Here is a 25,759-nt window from a genome sequence, read left to right as displayed (position 1 = left end):
TATGGTGGCTCACAACCATCCATAATGAGATCTGATGCCCTCTTCTGGGGTGTCTGAAGACAGCTACAGTGCACTTACATGTAATAAATAAATAAATCTTTGAGTAACAGCAAGCAAGGCAAGAGAGAAAAGAAAAAGTGTCTGAAGACAGCTACAGTGTATTATATGTAAATATAATAAATAAATCTTTTTAAAAAAGCATGAACTCTTTCCTTCCATTTTTCTTTTGTTTTCAGATTTATTTATTTTATTTGATGTCTATAAGTGTTTTGCCTATCTATCCATGTTCACCATGTGTATACTGTGCCAGCAGAGGTCAGAAGAAGGTATTTGATCTTCTAGATGTTTGTGAGGCAGCATGCAGATGGTATGATTTGAACCAGTGTCCTCTGCAGGAGCAGCAAGTACTCTTGACTCTAAGGCACTGTTCTAGCCCCTTCTGTATAGCTCCTTGTGCCCCTAATAGGCTTGACTGCCAACAGAGCAGATTCTAAATCAGTTCAAACTAGAACCTTAGATGTCTGTAATACCATTTCCATTTACTATGAAGATGTTTGCCTAGAGGCTACTCTGACACTTACTAAAGAGAGAAGAAACTTTCTTAATTTTGGATTGATTTTTTTTTTTAAAAAGTAAATTGTAATCACCTTTTATTGTGAAAAATTAAAAAGCACCTAATGTTTCAAAAAAGAAAAAAGAAAAGCCAACATGGCTCTTCTGCACAGATTTCAAAATTCTATTATAAAATTAATGGAAAATATGTGAAGTGAATATTGAGGCTATTATAAAAAGAAATATACCCATCATAAATTACCCACTTCTTGCAGAGACTTATAACTGTGTAGTAATCCAACTCATATATTTTTTGTGAGCCTTCTAGCACTGAATGAATAAATCCCTTGATTTCAGAATCCCTGGTGTTTTAAAAGTTTTTCCATTTAATATATATATTATTGCCTATTTCATTGTTAGGTGTGGCATATAAAGTAATATTTCATATGTATAATTAAACCCCAAAGATGAAGGGGACACAAGTGCCAAAGGTAAGGGTATTACTTTTAAAAAGAAAAAGAGGAGAGTTTAATTCTTTTGGGAAAAGCACTTTGAAACGAACAAAGTATGTGCTTAATAAGCCTTCCTTTCTAAAGGCTCAGAGATGCTGACAGTGTGGGTCTTCCATGCCAATGGCACCACTGGGCCTTGGTTCCTGCAGGAAGCTCACAGGAGCTCTATGAGAGAGAGAGAGAGAGAGAGAGAGAGAGAGAGAGAGAGAGAGAGAGAGAGAGAGAGAGAGAGAGAGAGAGAGAGAGAGAGAGAGAGAGAGAATGTTGCAGTATTTGTGACTTGCTTGGTTAAATGGGATATTCTGTTGAACTGTGTTAGTCAGAAATGAAGAAGTTTCAAAAGGAAGTCAGTGGGTTGGGGAGACTGTTAGGTCCCTGTGACACTCATTGTGCAAGCCTGGGGACTTCCATTTGACTCCCCAGAACCCATGAAAAGAACTGGGTATGGTGGCATGTGCCTGCAATCTTAGTACTGTGGAAGTGGAAACAGGAAAATCCTATGGCACTCCCTGGTGAGCAAGCTGAGCTCACTGGTGAGCCTGAGATACTCATGAGAGGTATCTCACCTTAAGAAACAAAACAAAACAACAACAAAGGAAAAACAAACAAAAACAAGATTTGGGCCTGGAGAGGTGACTTGGCAATTAAAAGCACTTGCTGTTCTTAAAAAGAACCCAGGTTTGGTTCCCACCACACACACATGGTGATTCAGAACTGGCAATAATTCCAGTTCAGGGGATTTTCCAGTTCAGGCACCAGGCACATGTGGCATACAGACATTCATACACATAAAATAAAAATGAGTATTTTAAAAAGAAAGCCCGAAGGTGGACAGCACCTCCATGCTAGGTGTTTTCTAGCGTCCACACGCAGATGCGTGCACACATATAGTAACCCAAACAAACTTGGGTTATTTTTCCCTACAGCCTTCAGAACTAACTGCAGACACACTGCCGGGGGCTGACTTGGGCTTTCACCTGAATGCTTCAGGTTCCGGGCCTTCTCCTCCGAGCTCTGATATTTCTGCTCCAGCTCCCTCTTGTCATCTTCCAGAAGCTCCAGCTGTTGTTTGAGGTTATGGATCTCTTTGTGAAGTGCTTCATTCTCCAGTCGCTCCTCTAACTCTTTGACCTGCAAGTTTTGCACAGCTTGAATAGGACTGCCATGTTTCCCCTTGTTAATGGGAAGGGAAGGAGGATGACTAATTTCATTTGGCTTTTTTAAAAAATAAATAACAGGAAGTTTCTAATCCACCTTAAAGTCACACAGATACTGGGTCTAGACAACCCTGGTTCTTGTAAATCAGTACCTCACTTCCTATTATTTTTCCTGACCAGTTACAGTAACAAACTAAAATGACATTTAAAAAAACATGAATGACAAAAGTAAAATACATCTAAAACTTATTTTAAAACAGATGCGTTATTTCTATATTCTTACAACAGAAAAATATTGATAGTATTTTAAAAAGATCTCTGGGAAGCATGGAGAAGAGACAGGACAGAAGTGAGAGGCCTTTGGGTCAATAATGGCACTTTTTAAAAAGACCTTTTTTATGTGTTTGCCTGCAATTATGTATGTGCACCATTTGCATGCCATTTCCTAAGAGGACATCAGATACCCTGGAACTGGAGTTACAGACAGTTGTAAGCTGCTGTGTGGGTGCTGGGAACCAAACCCAGGTCCTCTGGAAGAGCAGCAATGTTCTTACCTGCTGAGGCATCTCTCTAGTCCCAATATTTGTGACTCAGTGTTCAAACGCCTGCTTAGTACATCCAAGGCCTGAACTCAATCCCTAACACAAAAAACTAGCCAGCCACCAACAGCAGTGAGCCTCAGGCAAAAGCAAAAAACGCCTCACTAAAAGTTTTGAAAATCTAGGAATAACCTAAATGCCCACCAACATCATTTCACAGACTATAAGAAAACACTATACAGGCATAGAAAAACCACACAGTTCAATACACACTTAGGTGGGAAGATATATTACAAATTAAAAATGATTAAAGGACATGCATCCTATAACCCCACTGATACAAACCATATACATGTCATAAGACTATGCATTTATGTAAAGTTTAGAGCTTCCCAGGAGTAGTTTATACCTTAGAGTCTCAGGTAATCTTAATTTTCTTTTACTCTTTTTGCATTTCAAAGAAACTTTGATTACTATAAGAAACAGATATTATTTGCATATGCAAATGTTTAAACAAGTGTTGAACCTGTGTGGGAATTTATATTCAGGTGGGAAACACTTCACATCACACACAGTAGAGAGCTTGTAGAATAAATGATTAGGACAGAATAATACCTGCAGAACTGGAGCTATAGCCACACCCACAATGACCTCTGCTCCTTTGCCAGGCAAAAACATAGAAAACAACTCATTCCCAGAGTCCAGTACAATTTAGTGAGCTCTGAACATGTATTATCTATTAGTCAAATTAACAACAAATATAATCTGTCTATCTTCTTAGGACCAAAAGTTAGATTTTAACATAAGTTAAACACACTTGCACACACATGTACAGGTGCACACATACTCATTCTTTCTTTCTGGAAAGGTGATTCCTACTTGTGGGAGCAGAAAAAGAAATTCTTCATCTTTAGCCTTGGGGAGCAGAGGCTTTCTGGAAATCTGCCAACGCTTCCCACTGAGGAAGCAGAAATCCAGCCTGACCTAACTGCTAGATGGAAAGAAAGAAAGAAAGGAAGGAAGGAAGGAAGGAAGGAAGGAAGGAAGGAAGGAAGGAAGGAAGGAAGGAAGGAAGGAAGGAAGGAAGGAAGGAAGGAAGGAAGGAAGGAAAGAAAGAAAGAAAGAAAGAAAGAAAGAAAGAAAGAAAGAAAGAAAGAAAGAAAGAAAGAAAGAAAGAAAGAAAGAAAGAAAGAAAGAAAGAAAATAAATCAATCAATCCCGGAGATGTGTCAGGACCTTCACTCTGATGTGAGGATCTATAAATCTTAGTGTCATTATTCTGAGGTGGCTCCTGTGAGTCTTTCTTCCACCCCTTCCCTCTCTGCTTCCCCATCACAAGGGCACAGAGGGACCTGGGCTGCATTGACTAGAAACTGAATTTAGAGCTAAGAAGTCCTACAGTTATCTACGCAAGTATGCATGGTCACAAATTGTAACAAAGAAAGCAATTACTCCTGACAGGTTTTGCTTTCCTTCCTTCTCAGAATAAGGCCCTATGTGCCCCTCCCCAACAAGCTCTGTGAGACCCATGCACTCTCCTAAGTGTATTCAAACATCTCTGCAAACCATACCATTTTCAAAGAGACTTCGAGGTTACAATCCTTGCCTTTGCTTCTTCAAACTCATTTTAAAGACTCCATGTCAGTGGTCTATAAACGTTAGCTGAGCAGTACGTGAAATTTACCTGGTAGCTATTGTTTTCTCAAAGATGATTAGGACTTAGTAAGCAAGGCAAAATATGAAACTCTAGAAGGTCGCAGTGACCCCTTTTGTTTTAATGTGGGATTGTGCAGATTGTATGTGTGTGTATGTGTGTGTGTGTGTGTGTGTGTGTTATGTGTAGTATGATGTGGGTATGTGTGGTGTATGCATGCATATGGGTATCTGTGTGCCTGTGTGTACATGTGTGTGCATGTATGTTTTATATACATATGTATATGCATGCATGTGTATATATGTGTGTTCATGTATGTGTGTGGTATGTGTAGTGTAGTGTAGTGTGGGTAAGTGTGGTGTGTGCATGCATGTGGGTGTGTATGCCTGTGTGCACCTGTGTGTGCATGTATGGCATATACACACATGTGTATATGCATGTATGTATATATATCTGTGTGTGTATGTGTGTGTGTGTGTGTATTTACAGCTGCAGAATAAAATCAGTTACCTTTTGCTGATGCTGGATCCTCTCTTCTTCGAGCTGCTGGATAAGTTTTGAGTTTTCATCTAAAGCTTTCAGAAGCTGCTGGTCAGGAAGAGAGCTCTGCAGCAGAAGGTGGCTCTGTCTCTTCAGCTTGTTTTGTTCAATGAACATCTGTAAAAGTCAATTACAAAACTGTATACGCCAACCCAGCCCATGCAGCTCCCTGGTGCAGCTTGAGTGGCAGTGGGTGGGATTCCTAAAGACACGGAAGGAAATGCCAGAGGTCTGAGCTCCTAGAGCAGCCATGATGCAGTCCCCGACTTCACATGAAGACCCGAGTCGTTACCCAAGCAAGGTGTGGATTCGACAATCCAGTTCTACACCTCAATTTTAAACGTTCTCCTACTGGTTTAAAATATATCAATACTAAAAGTGGCATGTCTGTGCCAGCGATGCACTGAGGGTTCTCTTTATGCTTTACCTTTAGCTGACTTCTCCACTAGGACTAGAAAACCTTCATTAACCACTGTGCAGCATGGCAGACATCACCCTGTATCCAGTTAACACTGCTAAATAGGTACTGTGACCATCACATTGTCCTGAAAAAGCAGCCAAGGCCAGAGGAGAACAAGGGTCCCCAAGGATGCTCAAGTATCAAGTTCAGAGCTTAGGCTCATTTGCAAGCCAAACCTCTTGACCACCCAACTCACCCCCTCTGCTCTTTATTAGACTGTTTTAAACCAGTTAGTTTTCCCCAGTGATGAAAGAGTTCACAAGATGAGGCCAAAGGAGAGGAGATAATATTAACATCTATTGAACGCTTTATCAAGTTGCTTATGAATGGGGCTGGGCTAACTCTCCTGCGTTGACACAATTGACAGCAGCATTATTTTCTATTTGTTATTTATTTTCTCCATTATCACACCAAGCAGGATGGTGGACAATTCAAAGCACAAGCTATTTCACAGACTAGAAGTCTCAGAGCAGCAAAGGGTTACACTGTCGGGATCCTGCCAGCATCTTATATTGACATTGTAGCTTAACTGTATGTAAGATGTGCACAGTAAGACAGATTACCATAGAACACACGTACAACTTCATCTGCTGTGTAACAGCACATGAATGCAATGTCAGCACATGCAATGCAGGACAAAATAAAATTTCTACAAATTTTCTGCGAGGAGACTAGAACCGTAGCGATTTACACAGTCTGCAGTTCAGTCCCGGTCAGTCAAACTTACCACAGATTGTATAATGCAAACACATTCACATTTTCTTCCCAATGTCTTTCCAGAAGGAAAAAGAAAATAACTAGAAGAAGGTCAGGGTAGGTGGCCATTCAGTCCAGCTAATCAGTGAGTTCCAGGTCCAATGAGAGACCCAGTCTCAAAAAACCAAGTTGGAAACACACCCAGTGTTGACCTCTGTCTGGCCTCCAAACATGTATGAGGCTTGCACGAATGTGCCACCAATCGCTACACATACATGACTGAGCTCTCATTCTTTTCCTGAGCAGGATCTGAGAGCAGCTGCAGTGCTGTGTGAAATTAAGATACACACCAGCTCAAGCAGGTAGAACACACAGTTTTTAAAGATTTGCTTTTGTTATTTATGTGTACAAGTGTGTCTGAGTGTGCACATATATGTCTATGAGGGTATCTGCACAGGACAGGAAAGGGTGACAGATTTCCTTGGAGCTAAAGTCACTGGTGGTTTTGAGACACCTGGTGTGGATTCTGGGAAAACTGAAGTCCTCTGAAAGAGAAGAAAGTGCTCTTAACTGCTTAACTGCTCTTAACTTGCATCTCTCCAACCTTGTGAAACACAATTTTGCACAGTACATGGAACCACACTCCTTTAGTGTCACCTCCTCTTTGGAAGAGTTAAAGGCACAGACAGCCATGTGTGCATAAGCCAGGGCATTTTGCACAAGAGGCGCAAACTTCAACCAACAGGGTAATTATTAAAGATTGACACAGTGTCTTGAATATTTGAGCAGTGTCTAGCTGAAAGGAATTATTTTAGCTACCATTATTATCGCAATAATTTTGATATATTTTCCCCTCTATTAAAGTGTAACTAGTCAGGCTCCCCCACTGGCATCTTGATACCTCAGGAATCATCACAAAGGTGCTGAAGCAAAGCTCCAGGTTCCTCTCTGCTGCATGTGCTCCTGCCACAGCAGCCACAGCTACAGAACCTGGAGATCAAGCAGGGACACCCACTCCCTGTCACCAACCCATGAGCCATGACACGGCAGCATCCTTACTCAGTGATTCTGCAGGATTTGCTTTTCTTGTGAAAGAGGAACATTCTGGAAAACTTGCTCAATACCACATGAGGACAAAGTACATTGACTGTGACACTTTGAATATAAACAAGTAAAAATACATCTGAAAAATGCTCCTAGTGTGAATTTCTTCCTTAAAACCCCTGCAGCACTCCCCAACCAGCAGTAACCTGGTTGGTAGAGTGCTTGCCTAGGATATACAGAGTCCTGGGTTCAATTCCTGGTACCACAAAAACTGGCAACGATGGCACGTGTCTCAGAGAAATACTCAAAGAAAGAGACAAGTAGGTTAGGAGGGGTTCAAGGTTATCTTCAGCTACCTATCAAGTCTGATGACAGCTTGGGCTCTGTGGGACTATCTCAAGAGAGAAAACAAAACCAAAAGCTACCTTCCCCAAACTTCATAAAGTGCTAAAGTTCAACTAGAAGATTTAATCACCAAACACTAATGAGTCTGGTTTTGCTGTGGCAAGAATGCCTCAATTAGAGTCAGAGAGTTGGTCTCTTACCTTCTGAAGAAGAATACCACAGGTCTCAGAATTTCTAAGAAACCTCACCTGCCTTTTTGAAGAATAAGAGTGAGAACAAAAAATGTATGCTAATACGCCACAGCAATACTCTAACATTGTTCAAATTATTCAGGAAGGAAAGTGAGTGGCAAGAAAAACACATTGAAAAGTACAAGAAAATTGTATTAAAACTTTAAAATGTGATTGGCAAGATGGCTCTATGGGTGAAAGTGCTGACTACATGTGCCTGAAGACTTGAGTTCAAGCCCTAGAGCCCATGTAGGTGGAGGGAGAGGACATACACAACACACACAATCACATAAGCACACCATAGAGAGCACACACAACATATACAATCACATAAGTATACCATAGAGAGCACACACAACACACACAATCACATATGCACACCATAGAGAGCATATACAACATACACAATCATGTATGCATACCATAGAGAGCACACACAACATACACAATCACATACACACACCATATAGAGCACACACAATACACACAATCACATACACACACCATAGAAAGCACACACAACATACACAATCACATACACACACCATAGAGAGCACATACAACACACACAATCACATATGCACACCATAGAGAGCACATACAACATATACAATCACATAAGTACACCATAGAGAGCACACACAACACACACAACCACATATGCACACCATAGAGAGCACACACAACACACACAATCACATAAGTACACCATAGAGAGCACACACAACACACACAATCACATATGCACACCATAGAGAGCACACACAACATACACAATCACATAAGTACACCATAGAGAGCACACACAACACACACAATCACATATGCACACCATAGAAAGCACATACAACATATACAATCACATAAGTACACCATAGAGAGCATACACAACACACATAACCACATATGCACACCATAGAGAGCACACACAACATACACAATCACATAAGTACACCATAGAGAGCACACACAACACACACAACCACATATGCACACCATAGAGAGCACACACAACATACACAATCACATATGCACACCATAGAGAGCACACACAACATACACAATCACATAAGTACACCATAGAGAGCACACACAACATACACAATCACATACACACACCATAGAGAGCACACACAACACACAATCACATATACACACCTTAGAGAGCACACACAACACACACAATCACATAAGTACACCATAGATAGCACACACAACACACAATCATATACACACACCATAGAGAGCACACACAATACACACAATCACATACACACACCATAGAAAGCACACACAATATACATAATCACATACACACACCATAGAGAGCACACACAACACACAAAATCACATACACACACCATAGAGAGCACACACAACACCACAATCACATACCTACATGACAGAAAACCCACACAACACACACAATCACATACACACACCATACAGAGCACATACAACACACAATCACATATACATACCACACACAATCACATACCTACATGACAGAGAGCACACACAACACAATCACACACACATACCATAGAGAGCACACAAAATACACAATCACATACACAAGCCATAATTAAGTAAATTTTAAAAAGCATATTATGTAGATGAAAAACTTAAGAACATGGCTGTGTACACAACTGACTCCTCTTGTGAAGAAGGAACAGGTGCAGCTGGAGAGATGGCTCAGTGGTTAAGAGCACTGACTGCTCTTCCAGAGGTCCTGACTTCAAATCCCAGCAACCACATGGTGGCTCACAACCATCTATAATGAGATCAGATGCCCTCTTCTAGTGTGTCTGAAGACAGCTACAGTGTACTCATATAAATAAAATAAAATCTTTAAACAAAAAAGAAGAAACAGGCTTTAGTTTTGTTTTAAATAAATGAATATGAGAAGTAGAGAAGCTCTCAGTTTCTATTTTATGTGTTTAGAAGTGGCTGTGTGTGTGTTTTAAAAATAAGCACACAGATTCCTGTTGCAATTAAATATACAAAACAAGTAAACCTGGATGTATATTTCTAAAACTGTAGACAGAAAGCTCCTCATCTCCAATATATGACTGCCTCTTGTACCAATGCAGTGCTGGGCACAACATGCAACAGTGAGCCAGCCTCCTGAGACACAAGTCTCATGCTGTTAGTGGTAGTCATGTGTCAAAGCCGGAGGTTTCCTTCTCAGCAATGGAGGTTTAAGTCTCAAGATGGAGTTTAAACCTGGATGTCAGCACTGCTGCACACATTCATGTTGCCAGTCACAGAGGCCTCCCAGGCTGCCTTCCTCCCTCATGCTGGTTCAGCATGGTGCCTGCACTATTCCTGCATCTTAAGGGCTCCCGCCTGGCCAGCTGACCCTGCAGAAATCCTTCACTTGCATGCTTCCCTGCTAGAATCTCACTTCGCCTGTCTTCTCTACCACATTTCAAGTTGTCCTCTGAGCTGCTTTGCGTGTTGTATTCTGACATTATTATGCAAACAACATGCAGGAAATGAAAATGTCTTGGTAAGACCCTGTCGTACTGGTCATCCTCAATCAACCTTGTTGGCTTCACAGCTAAGGTTCCACCTGACCTCCCCATGGTCAATTTACCCACATCATTTATAATGACACAGATTTTATTCCAGAGGGCTCTGACACACTTCAACTCTTTTTTCCTTTCTTACAAGTCAACAGAGAACAATATTCATCTGCCTTCCCTCAAACTCTCTGAATAAAATTAATCACAATTATTTCAAATCAGAGAAGCCTAGATTAGATCTTCTGCAGAGGCCAATGTTAGCCTAGCTGTGCTTAGGCACAAAAACACAAAACAAAACTATAACAAAACAGAAACATAATCTGATTTTCAGATATTCTTGTAACGTGCTGCCTTTGTTCTCCTCCTTGGAAACCTCTTCCTTGACTACTTTCAGTTTCATGGCTGCCTCCCTCAATTCAAGGTTCTTTACATTCAGGCTCAGAATTCCAATAGACACGGAAGTCTTGCTCAATGAAGCTCGATGTTTGAGTTCAGCAACCTGGTGACAGGTCATTCCCCTGGAAACCAGCTCCAGAGCCACAGAATATCCAATACTTGCATGACAACAAGGTCAGGTGGAACCAGAGAAGCTCAAAGCTTCTCTCTGGCCTGAGAGGTAAATCATTACACTGGCGAGCGGCTGAGGTAATGCGTGTACGACATGGCAACGTTCCATTAGCGATGAAAGACTGAACTCACAGAATGAGAACACCGGACAATGGCCAGGAGGGAAAGGCAGATACTATGACACCGTCATCTAAGATGACACGGCCACACAGCCCAGATTCTCAAGGCTATCTGCCAGGCATTCTGCACTCAAGCTGGCCAGTCACCACATGTTATAGTTATTTCCATGAAAAGCCTTTTCCTCATGTAGCATTTTATTGCCTACGAGGTACTCTTGAAAGTTACTCCATTTGGCTGGGAGGATAGCTCAATTTATAAAGTGTTTGCTGTGCAAGTAGGAAGAATTAAGTTCAGTTCTCCAGAACCTCTGCAAAAATTGGGGGCACAGTGATAAATGCTCATAATCTCAGAGCTGGAAAAGCAGACAAATGGATTCCAGGAACTCATTGACTAGGTAGCCTACCATATGACCAATCCCTGTGTTAGTCAGAGACTCTGTGGATAGTGACTGAGGAAGACCCCTGATATTGATCCCTAGCCTCTATGTGTGTGCATATACATGCACATACATGTTCTACTACATTTTAAAATCTCCCTGATTCCATTTACAAGAATCTCTATCCTACAGACTGTGGAAATGAAGCTTTAAGAGGACAGGGACAGCTTGAAGGTTGTGTACAGTGACAGACCTCGCACAACTCAACTCATGTCTTCCCCCACAAATGTCAGTAGACTTAAAGTTGCGAAGCAGCAGCTCCCACCTAGCTAGGATGCTTCGTTTAAAAACCTCCAAGTTCTATTCAAACATTTTCTAAAATCTTCAGTTGACACCTAACAGCTGTGCATTAGGGATACACCAGGGAAATCTGATGTAAGTGTATAAGCTATGATACTTAGATCTAAGTCCCTGCATTGCCATCTTCTTAAACATTTGTCATTGGTGGTGGAAGCATCACATGGCTCTCTTGTAGGTCCCTACAAACTATATAACTACTGCAAATGAGTCAACCTACCTTGCTAGGAGCACTGAAGTCTATTGCCTTTCGTATCATTCAACTTTGTTTTGCCCACGGGTGTTCTGGGAAGTTTCCCCGTCCTCAGCAGCATACCCACCTCTTGTGCAAAAGACTCTGCTTTCTTGCGAAGGTCCTTCTCCAGTTCCAGGTTCACCTGCAGCTCCTCATACTCTTCAACAGCCAACATGGACACTTAAACAGACAAAAGAAAAAAAAGAACAGAGACAATGGGCTGTGCAAAATTACCAGCAGCATGGGTGGAAAAGATTCTGCATAAGGCACATGGGGGCTGTCATCTGTTCCTGGCTGGTGCAGAGTGATGAGCTTTATGAAGAGTAGATTAGCAATGTGAATGGAAAATTTAAAACCAGTCATATCCTTAGACTTAACTACGCACATCCTAAAAGAGCAAGTCAGGAGAACATATAGAGATGTGTTTGCAAGCATATTCTCCATATCACTGGGGAAACACCAAAGGATTTGTAAAATACAGAGCAAGAACTACTACTCTGCCATAAAATCATATTATGAGAGCAAATATAAGGAATGACATGTTACGTGTTTTCAAATAAATGTACTGTAAAAAGTGCAAAACGAAAACATTTCTGGTTTATTTTATTTTATGTGCATAAATATGTTGCCTGCATGTTTGTCTGTGTGCCACATGCATGCCTGGTGTCCACTGAGGTCAGAAGGAGTCAGATCCCCTGGAACTGGAGTTATAAATGGTTCTGAGGCACCATGAGGGTGCTGGGAACTGAACCTGGGTCCTCTGCAAGAGGGCAAAAGTGCTTTTAGCCACAAAGCCATCTCTCCAGGCCCCTCATTTCTGTCTTTTAAGCCACAGACAAAAAGACATATCATAGGCATTTCACAGGGCAGGCCAACAGACATGTGCAAGATGCAGTCGTGGTACTTAGTGAGGCCCCGCCCCTTCCCCAACCAAAAAGAATTGCTGGAGGAAAGGACCTGTCAAATAAAAGCAACATGCAATCATTGCTGCTTTTGACATTTTGTGGCCTACTTTGTTAAATAATGATGCGGATAGGATGCAGGGAGCCGTGACGCCATTAGGAACCCAGCACAATGCAAGCAGACAGCAGCTGAAGAGCCTCGCTCTGAGCTGAGTCGTATCAATAAACTCCCCGCCAAGACGCTCTTAATGGCTGCTTTCACACTCTGTTCCACTGGGGCACTTCAATCCTAACTGACTAAGGACGGGTTTGCTGTGTAATGACATAGAATTTCAAACTCTGTTCTTCGTAAACTACTGCTTCCTCACACAGAAGCAGAACAGTCTAACTCAAGTAAAGTAACTTAAGTGGTGGTTTGTGCTGGGAATTACAGGTCCCTGAGGACTAAATGACTTTCAAACCTATTTAAAAAAAGAAATTCCATGAACAGAACAATGAAGACCATGAGTGAGTATCTGAAGCCCCAGGAAGGATGATAGGCTCTCTTTTTCTCTATCCAGAACACTATAATAAAAAGTGAATTTTCCTATATCTAGGTTCCTTTGACCTGGATTCTGAAAGGAACTCTCCTGATGCTGGTGGCAAGTTCATGTATCCCTGCTTCTTTCTAGACAGGAGCTTCCGGAAGACAAGGCCCACGTGGTAAACTCAGTCTGCGCAGTACACAGAGAATGCAGTTTGCATGCACTGGAGCAGGACCCGAAGTTAACCTTCCATCTCATCCTTCTCTCTGGCTTAGCTTCCAGACCCTTTCTCCAAAAACTCCAGCCAATAAGCAACACAAGGGATAGGAACCACCACAGGGATAGCCTAGAAAGCCCTGTTTGTGTCCGGTCTTCTAAACTAGGACGCTGGGTGGCATGGGACAGGCGAAAGGGAGAACAAGAAACATATTAATCCTCTGGTGTGGTTTAGATGTGGTGTGGCCTCCAAAGATGCATATGCTGCAAGTTTGGTCCTCAGCGTGTTAGTATTAAGAGGTGGAGGGACCTTAAGGGAAGAGCTCACTGCCAGGCAGACCAGGCCCTCTCTTGCCAAGGGATCTCTCCCTCAAATCCCACACTAACGCTATGATACAATGACATTACTGTGGTGGGACCCCATCAAGAAGACCCTCTCAGAGCCAAGCCAATGGTAGGGCTGTGCTCCTGGATGACAGCTGAAGCTAGAAAGCCATATTCATAGTAGTAGTTTATGATAGCAACAAAAAAATAGACTGATACAGTCTTCCATATCCCCCTACCCTGAAGACTTTTGCAGAGACTTCAGTATTACTCCCTGTGCTAAACTGCAACATTATAACCAGTCCCTAGGGCTCATGCCCTTTTAAACAGTAAGAATGAGATGCTGACCAAACAATCTGGCATCATCTTTTAAAGTACGGGTTGGAAGCATCTCCTAATAGACAGGTCCCAATTCTCTGCATCTCTAGATACGTGTTTGTACGGGTTGGAAGCATCTCCTAATAGACAGGTCCCAATTCTCTGCATCTCTAGATACGTGTTTATGTAAGTTGTCTAATTGGTTATAAATCCCTTGCTGTGTTGGCCACTAGAGGCTCAGAGTTATATTTCAGATACAAAGAAGAATTATGCAGGATGGCAGAGCAAGGGGACACTTGGCATGCTAATCTTTTTTTAAACAGAGGCTCAATATGCAACCTGATTGGCCTTGACCTCGCTATGGTATGTTGACAAAACTGTCCTCCAAATTCACAGAGACCCACAGAGATCCCCTCGCCTCTGCCTCCACCGTGCTGGGATTTTAAGTGCATGCCACCACACCTGGCTGGTACACCAGTCTCGATGCTTATTTTTCTACCTGTCTATGTTCTCTTTGCTTAAAATATTATCATGTTTCTGAAGCTTTCTAAACATCTCCTAGATTCTGATTTACTAACAAGCCCATCAATCATGTAAGTGCTAAAGGGAGCAAAACTGATTATGGTTCCATAATACACAGAGGACAGACATGTGTATGTTTGAAGTTTCAAAATGAGTTAGTTAGTTCCAAGTCTCCTAAGGGAAATAGCTTTTATTGAAATTTTTAATGAAATGTGTGTGGTATGTGTACTTGAAATGTGTGTATTGTGCATGCACTTGTGTGTGTGTGTGTGTGTGTGTGTAAACCTGAGTCAACTTTGGGTATCCTCTGTCTGTCTGTCTATCATTATCTATCTATTCTATCCATATCTATTTATCATCTCTATTTACCATGTACCTTTATCTATCTCTATCATCTATCTATATCTATCTGTCTATCATTATCTAGTCTAGCTAGATCCATTTATCATCTTTATTAATCTACCATTTATCTCTATCTATCTATCTATCTATCTATCTCTATCTATCTATCTGTCTGTCTGTTTTGAGACAGGGTCTCTCACTGGGTCTGAACCTGTTCAGCTAGGCTGGCTGGACAATAAACTTCAGAGATCCTTCTGTCTCTTCCTTCACTGGTACTAGGATTACTCTGATACTTTTTTTTTGAGAGTGTGTTTGATAGGATCTCACTATGTAGACCAGACAAGATTGATATAACTAAGTAGACCAGGCTGGTTTCACACTCATAAGAGATATGCCTCCCAAGTGCTGGGATTAAAGGTATGTGCCCACTATGTTTGGGTGGAAATCCCTTTTAAGTTTCCTCAGTGGCGAAATGCTAGACATGAGATATAGTCACTGCTGAGCAAAACACAACCTTGGAAAAAGATAAACTCTGGGCATATGCATAAAGAAGTACCAGACACACATAAGCAAAACGTGCTGAAGAAAACGGAGGCTGCAGAGACTTACCTCTGTTGCACTTTTCTAAGACTTTCCTCTGCTCAAGAACTTCTGAATTTAAAACAGCCTTCTCTTGCTTAACTTTATTTACCTACAAATGTAAACGGAGAAAGAAAAAATTGTAAATGAGGTAAAAGGGACATGGGAGCCTCAAATGGCTGTTTGGCTTTCAACATGAAGTTGCAGTATAAAGAGTACCCAGTGGCTCCTCTGCTGAGAGTTGAAAGCTCTTCTGTAAAACTCTGAGGTAACCTGGGACTTCAGGCCATACCAGAGCATACTTCATTTACACAATTACCTTACCATTGGGCCCTCCCTACACTGGCTAGTGTTCTAGTCATCCAGTGTCACCCACTCATATTTTTAATGCAAAAAGTCCAAGTTGTGAGCACTCACAAAATACAGATATCGCTTAACAGGACAGCAAGCATACAACTTCAGGCTCCAGTCTGAACTTTGATTTTATGTTAAAAAGAAGCATATAATGATTCCTTTTAAAGATAACTTGAAATTTTGGTGACTTTCGGCTTAATAAAGTGTACCTGTAATATCCTCTCCAAACTTAAATTTCTGAAATAGCTTTTTAACACCAACCAGTAGAAAAGAATCCTACACAGCTTTTTTTTTTTTTTTTAATGGAAAGCTACCCACATAAAGGTGGGTAAATCTCAAATGCACTGTCCTTAATTTTAAGGGACAGTTAATGTTTACAAAACCTAAAAACACTAAAAAGACCCTATACTGATCTAAGCATGTAAAATCACACATAGGAATGATAAACACCACGCTCAGATCAACAGCTGGGCATGGTGAGAGGAGGCAGTCGCAGGGTGGTACCCTGAGTTGGTAAACTTGGGGCGATGGCTGTGAGGTACACTGAGCAGATGTCTGTAAGCTCATTTTTTTTCCTGCTTGATTCCTTTCTATATGTTTAAATCAGTAACAATAAAAACAACCCCTGAATCATCTTCCAGCAACACCCAGTTGGGCAAATGGCAACAGAAAATGTTCGCTTCTCCTCCCCTGTACTTTTATTCAAGAAGAAAACTACTTCTGGTAGTTCTGAACACAACCCAGGATCTACCTCCAGAGAGTCCATGAACTAGTTTCTCTTAATATAGATCTTATTTTTTTCCCTTTTGCTGACATTAGTAAGTCAAAAACAAAGTCCAAGAGGGAAGTCCCTCCAAGGTTGCCTCCTTTTCCCCATTATTACTACATTTAGGTGAAAGAAAGCAACAGCAGTTGGGGCTGGAGGCTGGAGAGCATGGCTGCCCAACCTTTGTATGTGACAGCCTTCAGGAGCTGACAAAGAATGGAGCTGAGCAAGAGGGAACTGACCAGGGGAGGCTACTCGCTGATGGGCCCCTTAAGCCAGCTGGGACTACTGCAATGCAGGCAGACACGGGTTGGGAAACTCTGGGCTACAAAACCCAAGACCCATGAACACAAGTTAAAACAAAGTTGTGAACCAAATCCTTGAAACTTTGTTACAATTGAAAGGTAACAGAGTGACCCCATGTTTACAGGCAGGGACACACAGTGATGACCCTTCCCCTCCAGTGAGATGTATGCCCACTGAAGGCTAGCTACTCTAATTTTGATTCACCAGGGCAATAGAGTGTGTGACCTGAGACAGGAGCCACCACATCAGACTAAGAGGGTGATAACACGGACCCAACACACCAGTGCTGCATTCTGGTATGATCGGCTAACCTCGGGAACGATGCATGTTCACATCTTGCTCTCTGTACATTTTCCGAATGACTGAAATGGGAGGGAGGGGTAAAATGAGCTGATGTGTGATGCTTGCAGTGAGAATTCTGGTTTCTTTAAAAACCCATCTATGTTATGCTAATGTGTTTTTGTTTTAATCCCAGGTATGGGATAGGCAGCTGCTTCACAGCAGGTGATTGTGATTTGCCTCATGCCCTAGCAGGGGCTTGATTTTTGCCAGCTGCAGATTAATTCTGGGAACTCTGAAGAGGGTATAAATGGGAGAGCTCCTAAGAAGGAGGAGGTAGCTGTTGTTGTGATTTGTCAAGTAAGAGCAAAGAGACAAGAAGAAGTTGGAGATATCCTGATTGTAAAGACTAGACAATACTTAAGGAACCCAATGCCCCTAATCAGCAGGAAGTAGTCCAAAGAGGTCTAGACTCCTTTCCTCTCCAACCTTTCTTTCTGCTACCAAGAACCCAATAAAATAGTAAAAAAAAAAAAAAAAGAAAAAAGAAAAAAGAAAAAAAGAAAAGAAAAGAAAGAAAGGAAGGAAGAAAGAAAGAAAAGAGAAAAAAGAAAGAAAAAGAAAATGAAAAAAATAGTATCAAAAGCTAACTGTTAATAGCATCTTTGTAACTTAGTCAATCCAAAAGGCTCAGCCCTTCAGGCCTAAGATGCCTACCTCCTCCATCACCTCTCCAAGTTTGCTCTTGAGGCTTTCCAGCTCAATGGCTAACACCTTCTTTTCTTCCTGAACTGATACAATTTGATCTCGAAGTTCTGTAATTTTAAGGGAAAGGAAATTAAAATAAACTCTATTTTACTTTTAATTATGAAACAAAATAGCAGGTTTTCTTACAGTGTTTTCATTCCTTTGTTTTGGCAGATCCTCCCCTCCCTTCCTTTCCTCTTCCCTCCCCTCCCCTCCCTTCCAGTCCCCTCTCAGCTGCTCCTCACTTCTGACTCCTCAGTCCCCAGCCCTCCCCCTGAGCCGTTCAGTCTCCCCTCTCTTCCTGAAAACCTCATTTTGCCCTCATGGACCTTTATAACTTTATACCCATTTACTTACACTCAATTCCTCTACAAATGCACAAAGACAAAATGAGATGCTAGGATCTACAAATGACACAGAACCCGTGGTATTTGCCTTTCTGTCCTTAGCTCACTGAAAGTAAAATTACCAGTTCCATTCTTTTTCCTACAAATTCCAATAATTTCATTTTCATTTCTATTGCTGTGCATACATGTACATGTGTTCATGTATGTGACTGCTAGTATCTGTGTCTCAGTACACACGTGGAAATCAAATACAACTGTGTGTAGGTTCTTACCTTCCAGCCTGTTCAAACCAAGGCTTATTGCTGCTCACCTGAGTGTGCTAGGCTATCTGGCCCATGAGCTTCTGGGACAACACTCTAATGTTGTCCTAGGAGTGCAGGAGTTACAGAGATATGCTACCCTGCCCATCTTGACATGGTTTTAGAGATTCAAACTCAGGTCCTTAGAGAAAGAACATTACCCACCCACCCCCCAAGCCATCTTCCTTAGCCAATAAGTAAAATTTCCTTTATAGCTGAATAAAATTCCATTGTGTAAGTATCACATTGTTATTTTCTGTGACAATAATGGACAGCTAATTCCATCTCCTTGTTGTTGTGAATATTGCAGCACTAGACAAGGATATACAAGTCTCTGTGATGGATGCAGGGCCCATTGATATGTGTCTAACTAGGTCACTTGGTAGTTTTTATATGTATGTATATATGTATTTAAAGATTTATGTATGTATGTATTTAAATTTTTATTTATGTATTTATGTATTTATTTACTTATTTATTGTATGTGAATACACTGCTGCTGTCTTCAGACACACCAGAAGAGGGCATCAGATCCCATTACAGATGGCTGTGAGCCCCTATATGGTTACTGGGAATTGAACTCAGGACCACTGGAAGAGCAGTCAGTGCTCTTAACCACTGAGCCATCTCTCCAGCCCACTATACCTGGTAGTTGTCTTATTTTATTTTGGAAAACATAAACTGTGCTGTACTCTGCACTGATTTCCATGATAGTTGTACCTGAAATAAATTTATTTTTAAAAGGAAACATAGATCTGATCAAAAGAACTAAAAATACAGTTTGTGGTCAGTGTTATCTCATAATTAAGGAGAAAAGTAAACCAAAGCAGAAGACAATGGGAATATCACACAAAGGTCCATTCCAGCCATGCAGAAACGGACACCTCACAGGCTCAATAATATTACTGTGTTAAAGGGACCAAACTGAATTTCTTTCTCAATCTATCAAAAAACCACATTCTAAAGAAACTGTCTGGCATTTTAGAAGTGAAAGAATTTGTAGGCAGAGATAGCACCGATTTCTCTTTCACGAAGGCCATGAGCTCTTGGCCCAACAGGACATGTGAGCAGCCGCCTGGATAGTTAATAACCTGGAGTGTCCCAGTTTAAGAAATCCAAAATCTTGACTTGAAAATATAAAGAAGCCATTTCCTCGCCAGAGTTGTGGGTATTCTGCTTATTCATTTATTTTTATTACTTATTATTATGACTTAAGGGAAATATGATTCCAGGCTGGAAAGGTGACTGCAGTGTTTAAAGTGCCCACTGACTAATACAGGCTTCTTACTAATACAGTAAGCTTCTGCTCAGCCTACTGCCCTGCTGGGTTTTGTTTTAAAATGCTTTTCAATTCCTACTCTTCTTTCTCTAAGAGCAATAAAAATTCCATGACATCATTAATCCTAAGTTAATTTTTTTCTCATGAACTCAGCTTGAAGTTCTGAGATTTGACTCTAAGTCACTTTCTCCACAAGCTGACTAATTCCAGAAGGAAGAACATGAGGCCATATTGTTCAAGGCCTCACAGAAGGCAGAAGAACAGTGAACAGAGGGAGACTTTGATGCCCCCATCACTCCCAACCAGCGCCTTCTATTTTGTATGAACATAGGGGGTTGAGGAGTGAGGTCAGGGAGCACCTTCCACCTGAAATCTTATCTCCCAGGCCAAACAACAAGCATGACTTTTGAACATGAACCAAGGTGCACATGTTATTGAACCCATAACAGAGACCCAAATAAATACACGGTTTTGACTGAACACATATATAATTTTTGTGCTGGCAATTGAATCTTGGGTTTTACATATGATAAGCTCTCTTTATACCTGACTCTACTACCAGTCAAGTGAGAGATGGTTTCAAGTATACTTATCTCTCATTCAGCAAAAGTGTCTTAACACTCTATGCATGTGGTACACACACATACATGCAAGAGAGACACTCCTACATATAAAATAAAACAAATCTAAAAAGTAAAAATAAATCGTGATATAAACTCTTAACATTATTGTAACTTCCCATTTCTAGCCAGGCCTCACTTTTGTCTAAGCCTCCTTCCACACAAGAAAGTAATCCACAAAGCAAGAAAGAGACTGCTGTGATTCTCACGTGGACTCAGTTTCCCCCTAATGCCCTGGCTAATGAATTCAGAAACATCCCTGTTAGGAGCCAGTCATCAGTATTCTAAAATTCTTTCAGTGTGTTTGCATGGTGTATGTGTGCACATGTGTGTATAGGTACACATGTGTGCACATTGGTGTATAAAGGCCCAAGGAAGAAGTCAGTTGTCCTGTTCTGTCATTCCCCACCTTCCTCCCACAAGATGGGGTCTGGTGTTAAATCTAGAGCTTGCTGTGCTCTACCTGGAGTGGCTGCAGAAGCCCAGTCCTTCCTGTGCCCATGTCCCCACTCCCTCCCCAGTTCTGGTATTGCAGGTATATCCAGCCATGCAGGTGTTGATGTCGGGCACATCAACTCTTAATCACTGAACCAGCTCTCCAGCTCCATGTATTTTCAAAAATCCTCATGGAATTCTGATGTGCCTTCAGAGACAGGAAGCCCCATGCTGGCAGAAACCAGACCCAGTTGCAGTGCTGGAATCCCACCTTTGATTTGCTTCTGACACTGAACAGACACGCAGGTCTCTGCGGCAGAGTCTGTGTCAGTGGCTGGGTCATCATCATCGATGTTTATCTCTTCTGTTATCACGTCGGGCCCCAGTTTGGCCATGTATAACATGCTGATTCTTTTCAGTGTTTTATTTTCTTTATTTAGCTAAAAGTAACATAGGAGATAATGGTTATTTTATCAACCAGTCAAATGAGTATCTTGGATTCTTAAACAATAAATGAATTAAGTGTAATTTTGTCTTACATACTCATTAACATTCATGGTAGGATGTAATAGGTAGACTTAGTAGTTTCAATAAATAAACTACTCAACATGCTTTAATATTGATCTTATTACTTTAAGTGATGCCCCATCCTGATTTACAGCAGCAGCAAGTAGAGATGCTGGTTATAAACTTTAAGAAATACAAGGAATTTCAGGGCTGGTGAGACAGCTGAAACCTGAGGACATGAGTTCCCCAGAACTCATGATGGAAAAAAAGAGAACCCAAAAGTCACATTCTGACACCCACATACAGGCTATATGGCATGAATGCACCCACATTCATAGCACACATGCATGAGTGCACATACATACACTCACACACACACACACACACACACACACACACACACACACACACACTGTGCAAAGACAACATCATTGGCCAAAGCTAGTCAGTCAGAGTTAGTTCATGTGACCACATTTAGCCAATCAGATCTCTTCTCTAGAGAGGTGGCAGCTAGAAGAAAGAGCTTCTCATGTCTAGCCATGAGAGGTGATGTCAACCACCTTCTGCTACAAGATGAGAGTAGAAGGGATCCTGCAGTAAAAATCCAAAGCAAGTGGCACACTGAGAGAAGCAGAAGCAACAGAGAAAAGAGCCCAGAGCCCCAGACCATTCTCTTCCGTTGAAAGAAAAATACAAGATTTATACAAATGAATTCTCAGTGCATTCTATGTAGACATTTTGTAGAGCTCAAATTCCTACATGTTAGAGAAGGGACTTCATTACTGTTGTCTTATTAAGAGGTACTCCTCTGCTGCTTGCCTGAAATGTCTCTCAATCAGAAGGCAAGAGCAAACCTGCCTTCATAGTACACTAGCTGAACTCATTACTGTATACAATGTACATAGTGGCTACACCGGCAGAGCACTCTGAAGAAAAGAGTATACTAAATAGCTTTGGATTGTACCTCTTCAAATACATGGTCAATTACCAATTTAACCTGCCCATTTTAGTAAAACAGAGTTGCTGTACTTATAAGAGAACAATGAGGTCAAATGATAGCATAAGAACTTACCGCTTGAATTTGTTTTAAATTTGTTTTTATGTATCTGTGTGGGGAATGTACCTAAGAGCAAATGTTCCCTCGTAGGCCAGAAGAAGGCATCTGATACTCTGCAGCTGAGGTTATATATGAGCTGCTGAATGTGGGTGCTGGGAACTGAACTCAGGTCCTCTGCAAGAGCAGCACACTCTTAACACTGAACCATCTTTCCAGCTCCCTCAATTCCAATTTTTTAATCTGTTTTTTTCAAGTCCCAAGAGTTCATTGCACATCATCAAAAACAAACAATATGTCATCTTGACAAAAGACTTCTAACAGATCAGGAGACAAATGGTGTGTACTAAGGGTCCCGTTAGAATGGATTTAGTGAGTAGTACAATGACTGATGAACAGAAATAAAGTCATCCACAACCCGGAAGCTTTGCAGCATGCTAATACTTATACCTCACTGTGGCTCTGGGATAGATGGATTGGTGGGCAAAGTGCTTGCAATAAAAGCATAAAGATCTGAGTTTGGATCCTCAGCACCCGTGTAAAACACCAGAAATAGTAGGTGGTGACTGTGACCCCAGTCTGAACCTGCATGCTGCAGATTCAGCAAGAGGCCCTATTCCTTAATATTAGGTAGAAAGTAATAGAGGAATATGCTTAAAGTTGAGGTGACCTCTGAGCTACATATACATGTACACACACCTCTACACACATGTATATATACATACGCCTACATATACACACATATTCACAAGCACACACATAAAGACAAACTCACAAATACACACATACTCACATATATACAAACACACACCCAAAATGCAAAAGAGCAGAGGAGATAAAAGAACAAAGTATCATGAAGAGTCACCCCCCACACACACTATTCTCTAACCACTGTCTATCTTGTCACTGAGGTGACTAGAGAGTAGAACTAACATGCTCAGAGTTGCACATGCCCCCAAATCACACTATTAGAAATAAAATGTGCAAATGTGCAAGTGCTGACCCTAAGCCCTTGCTTTACCTAAACGGCCAATCCTAAGAGGCAGTGGTGTCTTCATCTGAATGGATATAATGTAGATACCATCCTGGACAATAGATTCAGTGAAACCAACTTGGATCAAATACATTATTTCTCTGCTGTCCCAGAAGAAGGAAAGGGAAGGAAAGGAGCATTCAGCATACTAGACTGAAAAACTCCAGGGATGCACAGGCAGTACAAGCAGTGTGAGCACACCCATTCTATCAAAGCAGTGACCCATAATGCTATGCGTGTATGAGACAAGTAGCAGGAAAGAAGTTCACTTGGAAATTCATATTCCTAGTTAGGTTCTGATTCAGTATCTTATGAATTTTAGTGCAGTGTCATTATGCAAACAATTAAGCAATACCATTAGCAAGCACACTGCTAATGCATGCGAATTAAATACATTTATTTATTTGTCTATTTGTTGATAGTAGAACTTCAGTCACATCCAAAGAAATACTTTGGATGTGGGAGATATGAAGAGTAGCAGTGAACACAACCAGCATTACTAATGAAATTTGACTGGAAATTGCTGTAATCCATTTTCTGATGGACGCTTTTTACCCAAAATACATAAGACAGAGATAAAAACATTCTTTAATAATAATGTAATTCTGATGAGACAGAATATAGAAAATTACACACTTGGTAAAATCATCAGCCAGAGGCAATCAGCAGCGCGATGGAGGTCACCTTCCACATGCCCTCCTCTGCTTTCATAAATAACCACCCGAAATGTAGGGCTCGGGCTGACGTTTTCATCAGACTCCAACAGAAAAATGTCCGTGTTCTTGTGGGAAACTCTAGTGTAACATCTACCCTGGGGACTACTTCTCCAGGTCAAACGGGTACAAATGCTGGGAACACACACATACACAAACACACAAAGAGAGAGAGAGAGAGACAGACAGACAGACAGATAGACAGACAGACAGAGGCAGATAGACAGAGACAGAGATATTGAGAGGAGAGAGTACTTTTATAATTAGAAATGGGCTTTGTACTCGAGCAGATGCTTACAAAATCATATTCCAGGATTTGGAATCTTACACCTCCTTATCAGAGCAGACAAGCAGGCAAAGAATTAGGGACAGAGCAGGAGAGCTACCATTCCTTAGAAGACCAGGTTGCACAGAGCCCAGGCTCACCCCCTTGGCTGGCACACACAGAGCCCAGGCTCACCCCCTTGGCTGACACACACAGAGCCCAGGCTCACCCCCTTGGCTGGCACACACAGAGCCCAGGCTCGCCCCCCTGACTGGCACACACACAGAGCCCAGGCTCACCCCCCTGGCTGGCACACACAGAGCCCAGGCTCACCCCCTTGGCTGGCACACACAGAGCCCAGGCTCGCCCCTGGCTGGCACACACAGAGCCCAGGCTCACCCCCTTGGCTGGCACACACAGAGCCCAGGCTCGCCCCCCTGGCTGGCACACACAGAGCCCAGGCTTACCCCTCTGGCTGGCACAGGCTCACCTTTGTCGCCAAGGCTTCAGCACTCTCTCGACATGTCTTCTCTATCTCAAGGTGGTTCTGCATGAAATTCACTTCCTCTATAACCATATGAGAAACTAGGAATGAAGAGGAAAGAGAGGCTCAGTATTCAAGAATTAGTCAACTATTCCAGAAGCCCACACACTGCCCCATGACCAAGAAGAATGTTTCAATTCTTCCTACAGCTAGACCTTTGGCCATGACTAAAAAGATCCTCAGAAGTTGCCTTTGATTCAATCTCAGCTAATGTATGTATGAGAAAGGAAAATATGCACACACACAAACTACAAACCTTCTCAACTATTACATTTGTAATAGTTTAAAATCTCTCTGTCTCTCTGTTTCTGTTTCTGTCTCTGTCTCTGTCTCTCTGTGTGTGTGTGTGTGTGTGTGTGTGCGTGCGTGTGTATACATGGACACACACATGCATGCATACATGCCTGTATCTGTACATTTGGAAGTCACCAGTCACCTTGGGATTCCTTCCTCAAAAGCCACCCACCTTGCTTTTTATAAAGGAGAGTCTCACACTGACCTGGGACTTGCTCAGTCAGCTAAGCTCTTTGGCTAGTGAATGCAGGAATCACCTGTCTCTGCCTCCTCAGTGC

The 25,759-nt window shown here is 41.7% G+C and overlaps 1 protein-coding gene across 2 annotated transcripts in view; it reads right to left on the bottom strand.

Annotated features, from left to right (window-relative positions):
• The window catches only part of Shtn1 (shootin 1), a 107,149-nt gene that overhangs the window by 47,870 nt on the left and 33,520 nt on the right, over positions 1-25,759 (bottom strand). For both annotated transcript variants that reach the window (XM_052182577.1, XM_052182569.1), the window contains exons 4-10: positions 25,134-25,228; positions 21,343-21,511; positions 18,062-18,159; positions 15,670-15,751; positions 11,998-12,092; positions 4,925-5,071; positions 2,042-2,195 (exon numbers count right to left, since the gene is read on the bottom strand). In XM_052182577.1, coding sequence (XP_052038537.1) covers positions 2,042-2,195; positions 4,925-5,071; positions 11,998-12,092; positions 15,670-15,751; positions 18,062-18,159; positions 21,343-21,511; positions 25,134-25,228 — 840 coding nt within the window. The remainder of the gene's footprint in view (positions 1-2,041; positions 2,196-4,924; positions 5,072-11,997; positions 12,093-15,669; positions 15,752-18,061; positions 18,160-21,342; positions 21,512-25,133; positions 25,229-25,759) is intronic.

This window comes from Apodemus sylvaticus, chromosome 1, assembly GCF_947179515.1.
Source record: "Apodemus sylvaticus chromosome 1, mApoSyl1.1, whole genome shotgun sequence".
NCBI classification, from domain to species: Eukaryota; Metazoa; Chordata; class Mammalia; order Rodentia; family Muridae; genus Apodemus; species Apodemus sylvaticus.
The sequence above is the reverse complement of the archived record's forward strand: the minus strand, read 5'-3'. Positions and strand labels throughout refer to the sequence as shown.